General features: G+C 46.5%; 1 protein-coding gene and 1 non-coding gene across 7 annotated transcripts in view; both read right to left on the bottom strand.

Annotated features, from left to right (window-relative positions):
* Positions 1-17,674, bottom strand: part of Ten-m (teneurin transmembrane protein Ten-m) — a 49,422-nt gene that overhangs the window by 10,298 nt on the left and 21,450 nt on the right. For 4 of the 6 annotated variants that reach the window (XM_077702958.1, XM_077702962.1, XM_077702960.1 and 1 more), the window contains exons 7-21: positions 16,328-16,442; positions 15,637-15,741; positions 12,415-12,609; positions 10,397-10,606; positions 8,326-8,511; positions 7,410-7,556; positions 6,449-6,656; positions 6,083-6,109; positions 5,485-5,604; positions 4,626-4,902; positions 3,373-3,640; positions 2,494-2,634; positions 2,142-2,391; positions 526-761; positions 266-423 (exon numbers count right to left, since the gene is read on the bottom strand). In XM_077702958.1, the coding sequence (XP_077559084.1) occupies positions 266-423; positions 526-761; positions 2,142-2,391; positions 2,494-2,634; positions 3,373-3,640; positions 4,626-4,902; positions 5,485-5,604; positions 6,083-6,109; positions 6,449-6,656; positions 7,410-7,556; positions 8,326-8,511; positions 10,397-10,606; positions 12,415-12,609; positions 15,637-15,741; positions 16,328-16,442 (2,643 nt within the window). The remainder of the gene's footprint in view (positions 1-265; positions 424-525; positions 762-2,141; positions 2,392-2,493; positions 2,635-3,372; positions 3,641-4,625; positions 4,903-5,484; positions 5,605-6,082; positions 6,110-6,448; positions 6,657-7,409; positions 7,557-8,325; positions 8,512-10,396; positions 10,607-12,414; positions 12,610-15,636; positions 15,742-16,327; positions 16,443-17,674) is intronic. The other 2 variants (XM_077702959.1, XM_077702961.1) reach the window with 2 other exon arrangements.
* Positions 15,098-15,170, bottom strand: Trnas-gcu (transfer RNA serine (anticodon GCU)). The gene has a single exon. It is a non-coding gene; the product is annotated as a tRNA-Ser (tRNA).

Raw genomic sequence — 17,674 nt, 5'->3', positions numbered from 1 at the left:
CGCAGCTACATGAACACCACAGAGAGCTCGAAGTGACGGTACCACCGATGTTTCCGCTAGTACAAAAAGTATAATTAAAATGTCAAATAGATCGTATAGCAGGACAATTCTATTGTGTTTTTTCCAAGAGGCATTCTCAGTGACTAAGCATGGTTAAAAATTTCCGATAATAATTATGAAAAAGCCGCAAAGATTTGAACAACGTTTCTTCGACAAGCTGATTGCAACAAATTCCCGAAAGCAAATGGACCAGTAAATAATTTACCTGTGTGAGTGAAAACGTTCCCATGCAAGGAATTGGTTTCCAGTGGTTTTTGTGATAGTGATCTCCAACGAGGGTGTGGATGATTCCATTTTTGTCGACCATGCGGATGTTCGTTCCATCAGCGATGAATATTTCATTGTGCATTGAAATGGCGATACCTGAAAGTTGAAAAACACACATCGAAATGTCACATTTGGTACTACCACAGGCAGATGCGACGCAAATTTCATCAGACCATAATGCTCGTAAATGTCATTTACCCTTTGGATAGGCCAGTTTCGCGTCCCTGGCAGGCCTTCCATCGCCGCATAGCATCTTGTCCCCGGGCAAACATTTGGCGCCATTCCCGACCACCACCATCACGTTGTTCTTCACATCCGGGATATCCTTGTAGCTCGTTATTTGCAGGATTTGGTAGCGTTCGGGGTCGGAGATGTACAACCTGCTGTCGCTAGGGCCTACAGCCAGGTGATATCTGTACGCCACTTGCGCAGCACTGAAAAAATAAAGGGAGATGATGAACGACATCAACGTGTTACAAATTCAAGTCAAAGTTGGCATGATTTTTTAAGTTCTATTTGCATCAAGTGATCAACAAACGCTTTCTACGAAGCAAAAAAGATGATTGAGCGTCACTTGGGTGAAACTTTCTGCAAACGGCAATTTTCAGCTTTTGAAGGAGAGTTCAATTTGATACTGACTTTCGCTTCAGTTAACATAAAAAAAGATTCTAAAAAATGGCTGCGTCATTCCAAGCTTGCCGAAATTTTGTTACTGTGCATGCGGTGGCGCAACTTCGTGCCGTATTATGAACACCGGTTGCACCCCTGCTGAGCGCAATGTTAGCTGCCAGCGGCATTGTCGGCTACAAGGTTGGGGACACCTTTGTCATAAACCGCGCTTTTGTCGGCTCAAGTCGACTTTTTTCACTTTCAGCGACACAGTTGTGTTAAAACGTGTGCTAGAAGCGTTATCGATTTCGGTAGACATTACTTAAGCGGGCTGTACGACTTTAAACAAAGCAACAATTAACTAGGCAGCATCGACTGTATTTTCCTTCTTAATTTCTGGCCGCATGTCCCAAATCAATAAAAGGAAAGTTAAAAATGCCCAAGATTTTGTTGCCTCTAAAGGGAACGGTAGTAGAGCGAGATATTAGGGAGTTTTAGTATAGCGGAAAGCACCACTTTAGCGCGCCCATAGCGTTAGCGGGCACGCTAACCGTAGCATAACGAGGCGCTATCCGTTCGCGATTGCGGCCCGCAAAACGTTAACGCTACAGCTAAAACGCTATACTAAAACTCTCTATTAGTACCGCTAAGTACCGCTACCACACCGTTCAGAGGCTCCATTATCAAAGGGAAGTGAACCGGCGGCGCAGGGTAAGTAGCGATAAGGGAACCGCGGAGTAGACACTGGGGAAATGATAACTGGCGCCTTCGAAAACCGTGCGGATGGTTCTCACGATCGCGGAGCGCCTCAAGCACACGCAGCCGAACCCCCAGTGTCGCTTCCGGTGCCGAGATTAAGGAACAGGGATTATTCCGATTTCTAGGGATGTGTCTTCTAAAACCATGCAATAGCAAACGACCGCACTTGCAATACATACATTTCTTTAGTTGTAATCTATGACCGAAAACAGATAAAACAAAATCAGTCCAATTTACTCAAGGAAGTCAGGGCAGCCGCAGTACCCCCTTACAGTATCTGGTGAAGTCGTTAACCCCAAATGAGAATATGACGTATAAAAAATAGATCCACTTTAAGTTGAGGCAAAGAGAGAGTTAAATAGACGAGACACTAAAAATGACATTTTACTTCATACGGCTGAAATGAAACATGGTTTCAGATAATGTCGCCAAACTGGGGAACATACCTGAGTTCTACAACAGTGCGGATTTTGCCGTCCGTGGTGATTTGCCGAATGAGGTTGAAGTCGCCCACATAAATGGAGCCGTCCGGAGCAGATGCCAGGGCCACAGGCGCCAGCAGTCTCTGTTCTTTAGCGACTCCGTTACACTGCTGGCAATGAAGGGGCCGTTGCTGGCCGTCGCCGACCGCCGTGAGCAGCACTTTAGGTTTGTTCTTCAAGTAAATGTTAGTTCCGTCACCCTTTTGCAAAATACCTAACAAGACAAAAAGGAAATAAGGAAAAGGACACGGAAGTGATTATAGACGATCTCAGTTGTCAGGAATAACAAGAGTAGCCTTAGCTACGGCTGGCTCACCTTCGTGGAAATTGTATCTGTGGTGTATGTCCAGGTTCCAACCTCCGATCTCCGATATGCTCATGTCATGTCCGCTGACTTGCGTGGCTTGCACTTCCCATATTATGGATGGGCAGTTGTTGTACTCATAGCCAACATAAACTGAAGAAACCAGAGAGAAGCCACGTCGTTAACGCATTACGTTCAGTAAAAAAAAAAAAAAAAACAGTGATCAAGGAATACGGGTGGAATACCAAGCGAATGCTTAAAACGTAATTATTAGTACCAGTCAGCAGACTGACAGCAGTACAAACAGTACGCCACATTTATTTGCGCGAAGCTCTTCTATTGTTTCTTAAGCAGAAGAAGCTTGCCTCTTCATAAATAAAACCGTTCTCTTGGCAATTCAAATAACTGCAGATACTTAAAATACGCCTTTAAAAGGACTACACGCTTAGGGGAAACCTTCGCTGAATCCGAAAATAAAAATTTGCAGCCGTTTGGCATGGTCTGTAGGCGACTGTGAATTTCTGAGTGTGCCAGAAGAGCATAAATAGACAACCCAACTCTCCCGAAAATATAGGGCATTTAATACCTTCCCATATTTCTATTTTGTTGTATGGTTACTACCTGAAAGCTTGGAATTTTATTTCTCCCAATCAAATACTGAACACAATAAGCAGCCTATGCAAGGTATTTTTTTTGGAAGGCAATTTGAGGTAAAGTATTCTGTCATGGCGCTTTTCTATGACAGCTGCGACTTTTCGGTAACGTGAGAGGACAAAAGTCACAGGTTTCACTGCGCTAACAGCATAATTATACGCTACTTCAGAGGCCCTTGCATGCAAAGGTACTCGGCACTGCATAATCCTCCGAAGTATAGAGACAGCGTGAGCATACCCGTTGCCACAGCAACTCCGTAAACTTTCTGTCTGTAGACGTTCCTGCGATTCCAGGCGTAAGTGAACTTGATTCCGGGGTCAGCTTCAAACTTCTTCTCAAAAAGGATGCCCTCTATCGATATCTTGAGGTGGATCAGTCTCAGAGTCAACGGAATGGTTTCGGGGGTCAGCTGCAGCTGGATGGTGGACAGGTATCCCCCAGCTCTGCTGCTGTGGTACACCAGGTGCAAAGCAGTTCCGGGAATAGCGATGCTCTCTTGCACGACCTGTATCGCAAGCACACGGTACACGTCACCAAGAAATCGTCACTAGCACGCTCCTTCACTGCTCATACATTGGGCAGATTAAGAATTATTTGCGTAAAAAACAGCCTCTGCAACGCATGTGAAACCACTTTTTTTTTTTTTTAGAGCGTAGCTTCACGCGGTCGCTTCTAGCTTGAGCGGTGTCGTGGCTGAACGAACGGGAGTCAGACGGGAAGGTGAAAGGGAGCGAACGTAGAGCGCAGTGGAGAGCGAATGACGCTGACAGCAAGGACAACGTGAAGAAGAAAGCAGAGAAAGGTTCATTGGAAACATAAGAAGCGACAATTATAAGATTTTCAGGCGCCAAATATTTAGACCGGGGACAAAAGGGACAGGGATATAAGACATACGTATGAGCTCCCATTATCGTGCCATAAGGCTTACATTGGGCAAACAGGGCGGCGCCTTAATTAACGCTTCCGCCAACATGCTAATCAAGGGGAAAAACGCACGGATGGGAACTTAGCCAGTCATTGCCACAATTGGAAGTATTCGCCTCTGTTTAATGAATGTACGGTTGTGTTTCGTGACCCCGATCAACACACACAGGAGATTGTGGAGTCGCTGAGATGCATCTTAGGGGCGAATATTGTGTCAGCATGACCTCCGTATCTATGACAGCGAAAGAGCTGGCCTTCCTGGGTGCGCCCATGACATAGGGGATGAAGAATGCGGGCGCGCCTGTACACTGCGCAGGTACTCTTTTAGTTTTTTGTTACCATTGTTGCATATACACATGTAGTTTTGAAAATAAAATTTCAGTTGGAAGTAGCGCATGCCTGTGTCCTTTTTGTCTCCTGTCTACATATTCGGCGCTTGAAAATCTGATAATGGATTACCTACTAGCTCGAGCCCCCACGCTGTTAAATAAGGAGACAAGCGGAGGTGAGAAATAAGGCTGAAGTGTCCAGCATGTTTAAACAGACTCGGGCAAATTTAAACGCACCTGGGATTCTGCCAGGACCGCGCTCCTTTCTGGACATCCGCCTTGAAAGCCGTGCTTCCAGGTGGCAAGCACGACGGGCCTCATGGTGTCGTAGTCGTGGTCGGTGCAGGCCAGACCTCGGTTCTCCAGTGCTTTTGTTTGACTGAGGCTCATGACGACCTTGTCCATGACGACAATCTCGTTCCACGGCACCATGACTGTCCGCTCGTGAAGGTCGAAAGGGTCCCGTCTAAATTGCAGCGTCACTGCTCCACCACCGTTGACCATCAAATCAAACCTAAGGAGGAAAGGAAACCATAGCAAAACGTGCGGGTTAGTGCCAGGAGTGGCATATGCTTTGGTCTGAAGGTCGCAGCAGCTTAGCGACCAGTCACACAGCAATTTTATTATCCATGCATAATGCTTTCATGCTCACCGTCCTTCCGTTTATTTCTTTATGAGGTTTAATGTGAAGGTGCATGGCCGACCATAACATTGCAAGCTCATTGCTACACTTTCTAAGTCAGCGTGAATTTAAGGAAGATCTGTTGCCGTATTCAAAGCAGGTTTCTGGTCAGAAACAAATGTTTTCAGAAATAGCTTGTTGGCCCAGTTCAAGTTATTTCAAAGCTACCAAGACAACTTGATATCTCTCACCAACAGCGCTGACATTATGTACACTATCTTCTGCCAGAACAGTGCAGCTAGTGCACTATGCTGATGCTTATAGGCCAATTTTCTTGCATACATGCTCCCCCTAAATATTAACATGCATTTCTACACGTTTTCAGCGTTTAGGTTCGTAATTCCTTCCAAGGGATCAGTAAATGCAAACGAATCTGATCACGACTGCGAATGCTCCCCTGCCTTCAACACTTACCATCCCGTGTCTCTCGTAACAGTGAAGCCAAATAGACCATCTCCAGCAGTTCCAACTCTTATTCCTTTTAGTGGGCTTCCTGAAGAGCTTAAGACTTGACCTCTGACAACAGAGGCGCGGCTGTAAACAAAACAGCAGTGCTATGTTGAAAATGACTGGCATGACAGAACAGAAGCATACATCACAAAAAACACATTATCCACACAACACTAACAAACATGTTAATATGACAAGAAGCAGCAACCGCAAAAAGCAGAGACATGAATGACTTTCCAAAAAGCATTTGCAAGGTAGGTTGTAACATTGCAGGAAAAGGAAAAATGAAAAGAAAAATTAATTGCACGAGACAAAATCTTTACAAGGCACTGGAAAGGGGGCCATTCACACAGCATGAAACACAGACAGAGTACACATTTTGCAAAGTTGTGTTTAAATGCACAAAGCTATGACAGCATATCGCCTGAACTATGTATAAGCACAAAACAACAGTGATTTCTGAAATTTTCATTCAGAAGCTGTCACAGCTGGCAACAGTCACAAAAGCACATTTCATGCAAGGGAGGGGAGAAGAAAGAGTGATAGTCAAACACGAACCTACCTTGCATTGAAATGATTCCATAGCACACTGAAGCAGCGGGTAAAGAAACGAAGACTCTGGTTATTGGACTCAGAGGTAGAAAGAAGCATGCACTCTGGCAAACAGGTTAGCATGGGAAAGCTTGCATTTTTCATGCACTGTGCCTGAAAGTAAACAACATGAGGCTAAAGCCATTGCACTGCACAGGACCAAAGCACAATTAGATTGCGGACATTAGGCAAGTAGTTTGTTATGAAGGTTAGCTGAGAGCTGTTAACTGGCTAAAGCAGTTGAAGCTTAGGAAGCATGCAAGCTGTGCAAGCTGAACACACATTTAGTCAAACCGTAGCTCACAAAAGACTAAGCACAAAAGCATGGCGAATATACCTGTCGTTGAAGGAGTCCTTTTTAGCATAGCTCTGCACTGAGTCTTCTTCAATGAGGAACTGCATCCTTTGAAAGAAAGAAGCCGTCACTGCCGGCGGCTGTTTCCGCAGCAGGATATCCAGTGGGTCCGACGACGAAAAGCAGAGGGGGTTCTTCGCGCAGGCCTTATGAGAGCAGCACTCGCTGTCAGCACAGTCTGTCAAGCCATCTGCATAGAGGTGCGAAGCGTTGTATTCAAAAGGTTGCCCTTCATTCCAAATGAAACTGCAACCCTATAACAAGCTCTGACAGGACATAGTATGTTTTTAGTAAGCTCATTTTAGGCACATCAAAAGTGTAAATGGTAACCATCTTACATTTTACCCGAGCTGCTGGCTCCGTGCGTCCACTTAGGCTACCATCTTATTAAAATTGAATTTGCCACTGACAATAGTTACCTTAGACGGAGAGGGCATCAGTGATGTTTCGAAATGCTTTGAGCAACGTTTGAGCAAGTATATAAATGACGCCATGCTCAAAATCCCCTACAGCTAGTTTTTTTTTATGCATACATATTCCCCGCAGTCACTAACTATATATAAGAAAATGGCTCTGCACAATATTAATGGTTGAACGTGCACTCTTTGCAGCCCCAGTCAGTGGTACTTAGCAACGTTCCGCTCTACATTTATTCCTTGGGCGCAGTTTGCTCTCTCTACTCTCGGTTCACAGCGTGCGTAAGCTTCAACCGCATGCAGCGCCATGTCTGACCAGCGTACCTCTAACCAAGACAAAGGAGCATTGTACAAAATATCGCTTATTTTTTACTCGTGGCGCTGATGGTCTTACGCAAGCCCATAACGTCACAAGTGGAGCCTTTAAAATACAGAAAGTGAAGCCTTTCAACTACAGAGGCCCGAGTTTTTCATCTAAACTGTATAAGCATTGCATGTATAAGTAGCCGTGTAGCGAAGCCACGTACCATTGTCATTGTCGATGCGATCATCACACGTCCTTTCCATCGGTACATTGCAGTCGGTACCATCCCAGCCGTTGTGACACTTGCACTGCCAATCTCCGTCAGACATGATGCAGTCTCCGTGGCTGTTGCAGCTTTGGGGGCACCCCTCTGCAAGCAAGGCAAAAAATGGCAGTGTTCGTGCGCAAAGTCGTTATCTTGCGAGTCTACGAATCAACTTCCGGGTTTCGGAAGTTGATGCTTCTACATGAAGGCGTCACCGTGCTTCTACATGAAGTCACAGAAGTCACCATGCTTCTACATGAAGGCGCGACTTTCTTCGTGGTTTTTCTAATAAAAACAAAAAAGAGTTCATGCTGCAGAGCGGTACGGCTAATGTTCGAAACCACGAAAGTGAAAGGTATCGCCATCTGATGCGGAGCGGCGGAACAGCACTCATAAAAATCGTTTCAAAATGGACGCTACCACACTTTATGGGATCTTCGGTGAGTTGCCTCCCGAGGTTCTCTTTTACTACGGCGTAAATCACTTATAAAGGCTAAAAACACCCGTTTCATGTGCAACAAATATTATTTCATCTTCTTGTTGAAAAGCGGCTCAGTGAATTTGTTATTTTGGTAGAGAAGAGCAGGATTGAGTTACGGTGTTTTGAGAAGAGCAGGATTGAGTCACGGTAATAACTATTCTAGAGAGACGGAACTTAGTTTTTTTTTACCTTTAGACACTTAAACCTTCAAAACCAACGAGTGTGGAATTTTTGTGCAGTGAATATAATAATTCGTGACTGAAAGCGTAGCGTGCTGCGCCGGTGAGCCTTTACAGAGTGCTTCACGCAAATAGATGCAGATTGAGGAAAAGCCAGCTTTACGTTAAGCCTTACGGTGAAACATGCGGTGTTGTGAAACAAAGAAGCGCTTACCGAGGGTGCAGTGCCGTCCATTCCAGCCCTGGATGCAGAGGCACGTGCCATTCTTGCACTGCCCGTGTTCCACGCAGCGAACGTCGCACAGCTTCTCATTGCACTTGGGTCCGGTCCAGCCCTCGATGCAGATGCACTCCCCACCCTGACACCTGCCGTGTGATCCGCAGTCGAGGTCGCATTTCTCTGCACAGAGCCACAATGCAAACGCTCAGGACGACTACATCTAGGCTAGCTTCTGGAGTACAGGGTCCTGCTTTCTCATTCTTCGTTTTATCGGTCGCGGAGCTGCTAAAACGCGTAGAAACACGAATATAACCTCCGTATAACGAAGTCCTACTTGAAGACGAAACCTTCCGTAAACAAAAAAATTCGTTAAGTCGAAGCATGTAAATTTTGTCAATACAACTAACGTTTGATGCTTAGGTAACTCTCGACTTCAACGTATGGTCAAATTCTCCAGGTACCTATAGCTATTTGTGAAAGTAGTTTACCTGCACAACGTACATGAGTATAGGGCCGTTCGCGACGGGCGGCAGCGGTACTTACCTTTATCGTGAGCGCGCTTGCCCATGTAAGGTCAGATGCCACCCTGATGAACTACGAGCGAGGCAGAGGATCACGATAACGAGCCGCACCTTGCACAACCGGGAGAACAGCTTTTCTCGGGCCTAGCAGCTATCTAAAGGCATAACTCGGCACACCTGCCTTGCTATATAAAAATAGGGTTTTTGACAGCATCTTTAGATGAAGCGGGGATGCGCTCCTCTCGTGTGGGTAAAAAAAGGTATAATGACGCGTACACGCCTCTACTATCTGAGTAAACGCGAAGTGATTGCGTGGTGTTGCCTTTTTAAGTGGAGAATGAAAGGCTACAATACGAGGTCAATTGTGCGGGTATTCTCGTTTTTCATAGCAAGCGCAACATTCTGGCGCAGGTTGACTTCAGTGGAGGGTTATGCGAGCAAAAATACGGTACGTTTAATTCTCAAAATGCCCCTGGAACATACACAGCGTGCACGCACACTCAGTTATAGCAAAAGTGTGGGAATTATCATCATCATCATCATCATCCTCCTCCTGCATACGCCCACTGCAGGGTAAAAGCCTCTCCCGTAGATCTCCAATTATACCTGTCCTGTACTAACTGCGACCAGTTTATCCCCGCATGCTTCTTGATCTATCTACCCACTTAACTTTCTGCCGCCTTCTGCCCCACTTGCTTTCTCTAGGGATCCACTCTGTTACTCTTAATGACCAACGGTTACCTTGCCTTCGCATTATATGCCCTGTCCACGCCCATGTCTTCTTCTTAATTTCTACTAATATGTCCTTAACACGCGTTTGTTTCCTGACCCTCTCCACCCTATTCTTGTCCCTTAACGTTACACCTATCAACTTCCGTTACATTGCTCGCTGAGTCGTCCTCAATTTAAGTTGAACCATTTTAGTGAGCCTCCAAGTTTCTGCCCCGTGGGTGAGTACCGGTAAGACGCAGCTGTTATACACTTTCTCTTCAAGGACAATGGTAGGCTGCTATTCATTATCTGAGAATGCTTTCCGAATGCACTCCACCCCATTTTTATCCTTCTGATTATCTCTGCTTCATGGTTGGGATCCGGGATCACTACTTGGCCTGAGTAGATATATTCGCTTACCACTTTCACTGCCTCGCCATATATCTCAAAGCGCTCTGCTCTCCGTAGGCTGTTGAGCATTACTTTGCATTATTGCGAATTATTGCGAAATGGTCCTTAATGTGGGAAAAGTTCACCCCTAAATCGCGAAACAGAATACATGCTTATTAAATGAAAAGGATTTGTTGCATCTCGAATTATTTGAAATCGGGGTTAGTTATATTGATTATGTGGTAAGGACACTACTGCACACCAAAGCGATAATTATTCGCGGAGCTAGTTATTTTTTTTTAATGGCGAACCAAACTTTTGGGAGAGGAAATATCTGAGTGTTACAGTGGCTGTAAAGTCGTCGTGATTTATCGCACTGCACGCAACAGGCACGTCAAGGCATACTCGGCAGTGTACATGTCGAGAATGGGGGGCGGGGTCACCTTGGGAGCAGTCGGGTCCCGTCCACTGGTCGTCGCATGCACAGCGCTGCAGGTCGAGGTCGAACTGTCCGTGCCCGGAGCAGTCAGGCAGGCAGCGCAGGGCGTCGCTATCCGGCTCGCCACAGTCGTTGCTCTTCCACCCTTTGCGGCATAGGCACATGCCACTCACGCACACACCGTGTCCCGAACACTCGGGGTCCAGGCAGTCCACTGAAAGATTTGAAGAAAAATGCGAACACGGCGCATTCGCTTCTGGTTAAACGGCAGTTATTTTTTCGGTGAAAAACACTGATTGATTCCTAGGTCATAGGAATCGGTAAAGCACGGAAGCGAAATGTGCAGCGAAATGTGCAGCTGAGCATGATTTGTGGGTCAGCGGCTGTCTTGTGGGTGTGCTTGGTGAGCGACGTCCTGCTGGCGGGTCGCATCGGCAAAGGTGTACTGGCGCCATTTCCCTGACGGATATGACGTCAGTGAAATCTTGGTGTATCCCGGCGTAAAACACTTTCGTGTTAAAATTTAAAATCCGAAAACGAACAACCCGAAGTATAACGTACTCTTTAATACTAAAGGTTGCTTCCCCGCAAGAAGACTCTGTGTACAGGGGTGCACCCTTTACAGGCCGCTTGCTTCGTGTTAAAAGAAAGTTGCAGCCCGTTTCGCGTTAAACATGCAAGTCCGCGTAGTGAACGTTCACGTTTTAGAGCGTAGCTATTATGCGGCCGCTCCTGTGGTTTCACGACGTCCCTCGCCATCGTCCCTCGATGTAACCGAGAGTACGAGGAGTACACCGAAGAGAGAGTGAGGAGGAAAGCGGCTGCGGAGAATGGCGAAAGTGTGAGGCGGAAAGTGGATTGGCGGGGGTGCCGTGCGAGACATGCTCCGCGGCAGGAGCGTCTACGAGGTGGCGCCAAAGTAGCGCACGCCATCGTGTGTTCGCCGATGAGGCGATGACTATATATATATAAGGCATGCGGTGAGCGCATTCACCGATACCATACATGAAAACAAAGCGCTGCACTGGAGGAGTAACCTGTGAAGAATAAAAGTGGTCTAGAATTATATTTTAGTTCTTTTCTACTTTCTTTGGGTGCCGATATGTGAATCCAGCAACAACATGGATTCTGTAGGACGCTGCACGCACATCGTCGGCGCACGGAGGAGGAGGTAATGAGAGAACAAATGAAGCGAAGGGGGGTATGTGATAACCGCAATCCGCACTCCACACTTTGAAGGGAACCTATCAATCGGCAGTCCAGTCCAGTTTTTTTGCTGCGACGCCTTACTGTAATTAAAGAGTTCTGAAACTCAACCAGTTCCTCACTCAGAGGTCATGAACTCTGCAGTGCGGTTCAAAGATTCCTGTTTCACGAATGCAATTTACGTAAACGATGCACGTCATCCGAACGCAAGCGAGCCTTCAGGAGTGACCTTGTTCGTTATTTGTGCGAGGCTAACTTTGTTTAAGCTTGCCAGTGGTCAGCTTAGGTGCAACCAGTTGATCTATGACTACTTCAAGAAATCATTAAGCGCAATTGCTTTCCATGTGAATCTCGCCGATAAACACATTTTGATGTGCCCGACATCTTTTCATGCGCACTATTGTTTGTTTGCCTTTTTTTTTTCAAATGGTCCTTTGAAGGTTTTGTTCCCCATACGTTTTCACAGAATTGACTTTTCCTGTTGTATAACGTCACTCTGGCATTTATATTTGGTTAAACATTTAACAACCTGATTTATGGATGCTTGCGAAAATTACTCCGCCACCATAGCGTCGAAACGCTTAGAACAAAAAATGGGGTAACAGAAGGAAAGCATCTTACGCGTACATGGAGGAGCCGATGTCTTATGCCTTGGCTACACAGGAACTTTCAAATGACAATTGAACGCTCGCCCGCAAGTGCGCCTTGGCTATGAATTAACAATGGGGCACTCGAAAGACAATTGGTTCAAGACCTTTGGAAGGCCTTTGAAGCGGCCCTGTTCAGGTGGAGAGATGAGACAGTAAGGGAGCAAACCTTCTTCGCAGTGCAGTCCCTTGTATCCCGGGAAACACCGGCAGACGCCGTCCAGGCAGTCTCCGTGTCCCGAGCAGTCGGCGACCTCGCACTCGTCCTCTCGCAGCTGGCACTCTCGGCCCTTCCAGCCCGGCTGGCAGACGCACTCGCCGCTGGTGTACTGACCCCTCCCGCTGCACAGCACCGGGCACACGCCTGCGCCACCGAAGGCCCCCGCGACGGCTTCGTCAAAGGACACGACGGCGCAATTCAGGGGAGGGGGGGTCTAGGGCTTCTATGACATGTTTCCACTGCGTTTCTAGCGGGATTACTTTTGTGTGTCGAATTCAGACGCTACCCACCAACCAACGGGAAAAAGGTTGATGCGTACACAAGGTGGTTTCTTTAATGTCACATTAAGAGTGTTGCTCATCGCTGTTGTTCACATTCCCCGTCTTGGACGCGTCCTTCATTCCACTGTGAAGCTCGGACGCCTCGAGCACGCCTCCTAGGTCACTTGGTCGTGCACCTTGTGATTGCGTCCTAGGCGGAGTTTGGCGCGATATACAGCCCTTTAATTAACAACAACAAGAAATGGACGTGGGCAGGGCATGTAATGCGAAGGCAAGATAACCGCTGGTCATTAAGGGTAACAGAGTGGATCCCTAGAGAAGGCAAGCATTGCAGGGGGCGACAGAAAGTTAGATGGGCAGATGAGATCAAGAAGTTTGCGGGGATAAATTGGTCACAGTTGGCACAGGACCGAGGTAATTGGAGAATAATGGGAGAGGCCTTTGCCCTGCAGTGGGCGTAGATAGGCTGGTGATGATGATGATGATGATGAATTAACAAGAATTGCTTTATTGTATCTGCCCTTACAGATGCATCCCATTGTTCTTTCTGTTCAAGATCACATGTATGAACAACGGCATGCCGAGTCATAGCTGAGCTTTCACATATTCGTTTAAAAGATACTGCTGATTGCCTCCCCTCCCTTGGCTTGGTTTCGCGTGATAGATCTCTCTTCTTTATTCTTTCTTTCTTTCTTTTCCTGTATCTTAAAAAATCTTTTTGACTTCGGTCCTGTTTGTTTATTTTTAATTGGCGTCACCCGTGATACGTATGTGGTACGGGTTGGGCTTTTATTTTAATTTATAACATTTTAGTTTGTCCGTCTGTCTGTTCAAGACGACCTATTGCACGCTGTTCGAATATTTCCCGCTTGCTTTGTCCTTTTGGGCGGCAGGATTTATTTCTTCCTCACTTACTGCTTCTTCACTGCACTGCACTGACGTCACTGGCAGTGACACTGTTACTAGAAGTAACGTCGTTGCCAGAAACGACAGCACTTTCTGCTATCACGTCACGGGTGCTTTTAACAGATTCGCATCTGCCTGCTCAACTAAAACGCAGTTTTCCCGAGCCGCTGACTTTGCATCCTCGATGGAGGGACAGTTGTTCCCCTTAGCAATTTTATTGCTCTTCTCCTGGAGTGACTCTACTACCTGCAGTGACCTTTGTGTGTCCTTGTGGTGGCCTAGCCGTTCCCTCCACGCGCCTTGCAAAGCAAAGGCTTCGCGAAGCCGAGCTGTTTAAAGCAAAGCACCAAAAATGCATTCTTAGCAGGGAGTAAGTTGTTTACTCTTAGTGTTTACCGATTCTCCTTTCGAAATGCGCAGGGCCTACAGGGTCGATACCAACTACCGAACGGTGTTTTTTTTTTTTTTTTTCTACAGGTCTGCGCTAAATGCGTCCACGCACAAAATGTTGAAGATAAGTTAGGTACTGATAGCAGCAGTCAAGGCGCAACGCTTCGTTTTGTTGCTGCTCATTTCCTGGCACCTTTTGCCAACCCCTGACAACGTAAATAATGCAGTGTAAAATCATACTAGTTTATCTCCCGTGGTTATTGCCTCCGCTCCTTCCTTCCTTTTCACAGATAGCTCGCGCAACTCTAGCGATACCGACCGCAATAAAATAGGCGTGGGAAGCTATTTTTCTCCCGCCTGGGTGGCAGTCCGCCCCCTCCCTCTTTTTTTTCGTTTGGTTTAGGGGCTGTAATGACTTGCGTTCCGCGCAAAGGTCGCACGCCAAGTTACGTTTGCCTGATCTTTTTGCCTATCAGATAACAGGCGCGTGTAATGCCGCCTAAACGAGGCAGAGGGTGAAGGGGACGAAGCTGAGCTAATACTGCACTGGTAGGACGACGGCTGTTGCCGCAACTGTCGTGATAACGTTAAAGAATGACGTGATTTCACGTCTCAGCCAACCTAACTGCGTGACATGCCGTTTTTTACGTCCATAGATCACGATATGGCTTTTACGTCGTTAGTCTTAACATGTACTTAGGCGATTTTGCTTAAGTATCTACATGCACCCTTTGGGTTTAAAAACGCAGGTTTACGACGGTAGTTAGCCAAATAAATTGTGGCCGAAACCTGGGAAAGTTTAGAATTGTTATCGAATTTAGATGCTGAGAAATTTTAGCTTCGAATTGAAATATTGAAACAGCCATATTAGAAATTTGAACTGAAATTGATTGATTGATTGATTGTGGGGTTTAACGCGCCGACGCAACGCAGTCGATGAGGCGCGCCGTAGTGGAAGGCTTCGGATTAATTTTGACCACCTGGGGATCTTTATCGTGCGCCGAAATCTCGTACACACGGGCCTTTTTGCTTTTCGCCTCCATCAGAAAAGCGGCCGCCGCGGCCGGGAATCGAACCCGCAACCTCGTGCTCAGCAGGCCAATGCCTTAGCCACTGAGCCACCGCGGCGGGTAATTTGAACTGAAATATTCCGACATACCTACTAGAAATGGTTTATTTCTCACCGGCCATTCAACTGATCTTTTTGAGCCAATTAAGGAGATAATGCAAGCTTTCTTGGTGTTTGCGCATTAGGTAGGGCACTACACGCACAATGTTGCTAACTGCGCTTTCGCCTGCCAACTCCATAAGTAACAGTGTTCATAACATGTATACTACTAAGTGTTTACTGGGACTTGAAGTAGCTTTTCATTATAAGCATTTTTAGTGAGCACATCGTAGGGCTGTCTAGTGTTCAAAAGGACAGGTTTTTTTTTTAGCGGTTAGAACAACCGCGATTCCAGTGAGAATACTTGGCTAGTTTCCCACAAAGGATACGAGGAACAGACCATAGAAAAAATTACAGGGACAGTGTCCCGCACACACAGAACGAAGCGAAGCTCGTTGAAGCCGCGGCAAGCAGAACGCCACTCACGGTAAGCGCATGTTTCGCCCGCGTAGTCCTGGTCACAGTCGCACTTGCCCATGTTGCATGTTCCGTGTCCGTGGCAGTCGTACGGGCAAGGAAGGCTCGATACATCTGAAGAAAAGGTGTGGAGAGGCGATGTGGAAAGGCATATCTTGAAACGACATTATCGGCGGCTGCAGTAAACTGGGAGACATTTTTGGCTCGGTTCCTCTTGTGATTGTCTTAATTTATCTTACGATCTATTAGATAAATACTTCCAGTAACTTGCAGGAACCCGTTTGATTTCGTTTGTCACTACTGCTGGTCCACGTGGACAATAAATTTCACAAGACGCGCGCAATAGGGGGACGCTGCGAATAGGTGCTACCGACAGCAAAGTCTTTTCCGTTTCGGTAAAGTTTATTACAGCCGCCTAAAATACAAAAAATGCAGCCGCGTCTCCAGTATTTTATGTATTTATTGCGTCCTTAATGCTTCGAAGACATACGTGGTCTATTAGATAAACTTTAGTGAACGGTTGCGTATCAATTTACATCACTTTGATTTCATCATCCTGCATAAAGCCATCATGGGCGTTCCGTACTGTCTGCACATGGGGCGCATATTCCACGTCCAGGAAGGGACCGCAAAACCTGCCTCGACAACACAGTGACTCTCTGGGGCGCGTTTTCACGCGGAGAACAGGCGAACCACCCACCAGTGGCCACGCTGATGAAGGAAATTTCTTGCTGCTGCTCGCCATCATTGTAGACCGATATGTACCATCGACCATGATCCAGGAAGTGGATGAACTCCATGTTGAAGGTTTCCTGCTGTTGCGGAGGTGCGGAAGAGAAAAAAAGAAAACGCAGGCGGGATTAACGACTTAGGCGGCGTACTTCTATACGGTGGTACGACAAAAAAAAAAAAGCTTTTTATTGTGGCTATTTTGCCACTTGCCACTTTTAAGGCATTGCACAGGAAATAACGGGGATAACCTTTAACTATGATCCCACTAATGACGTAACGCATTTGTTCGCACTTGACTCTGAGGGACTATGAGGGACCAACACCTCGCAGTGTCGTCTTTCTCTTTGATTTCTCGGCCTGAGCAACAAACCTCATCAGCGCAATCTTACGATGATTATGGGGGTTTAACGCGCCGACGCAGCGCAGGCAATGAGGCGCGCCGCAGCGAAGGCCTCCGGATTAATTTTGACCCCCTGGGCCTCCTTAACGTGCCCCAAAATCGTGAACACACGGGCGTCTTTGCTTTTCCCCTCCATCAGAAAAGCAGTCGCCGCGGCTGGAAATCGAACCCGCGTCCTTGAATCAGCAGCCCAACGCCTTAGCCACTGAGCCACCGCGGGGGGTAGCGTAATCTTACGACTCTTTCTACCCAGTTGGCCACGCGGCTAATATGCTTTTTTTTTTTTGGTTGTGCGGTATTTGTAATTTTTGCCTGCAGTATTAAGACTGCGTGCTGTTGAAAGGGGCGTCTGCTTTCACGTCTCCTCGCAGAATGATTATCATCAGAATGAGCAACAATTGTGAATGCCTCATGAATTTCGTGGGGCAAATTAATTTTCCTGTTCTGAAAAGAAAAATTATGTTGACACATATGCTGGCTTCAGCTAACGTGTGGAGGATGTCTCCCGAACACCCAAACTTCATAAAAGAAAACAGCCTGAAGGTAAATTGTATCAAACTCACTCAACATAACACAAAGTTTCATCTTTTTAACGGGGTCCTACCCAAACAGTAACTGAAGATGGCTAGCTTTTAAGGAATGTTGCGCCAGCTCGGCTGCGAAAAGACCCTGTTGATGCCTACCCTTTTATGAAAGCTGGCGTTGGGCTATTGACGGACAGCATTCTACGTAACCTCTCGGTATAAAGAAGACCACGAGACAGGAAACTGACTGTTATAAATGGTATTTCGTTAAACGCAGAAATAATTTGATCTCAATAATAGGGTTGAGTCAAATCATTTCCGCAAACTATTGCAATTTGTACTGGGGAAGAACCCTGAATAAGGCAATTTTGTTGTAAACAGAGTTCGCTGT

Source organism: Haemaphysalis longicornis, unplaced genomic scaffold, assembly GCF_048455015.1.
Source record: "Haemaphysalis longicornis isolate Haplotype H1 unplaced genomic scaffold, Haemaphysalis longicornis Haplotype H1 scaffold_3, whole genome shotgun sequence".
Classification (NCBI taxonomy): Eukaryota; Metazoa; Arthropoda; class Arachnida; order Ixodida; family Ixodidae; genus Haemaphysalis; species Haemaphysalis longicornis.
The sequence above is the reverse complement of the archived record's forward strand: the minus strand, read 5'-3'. Positions and strand labels throughout refer to the sequence as shown.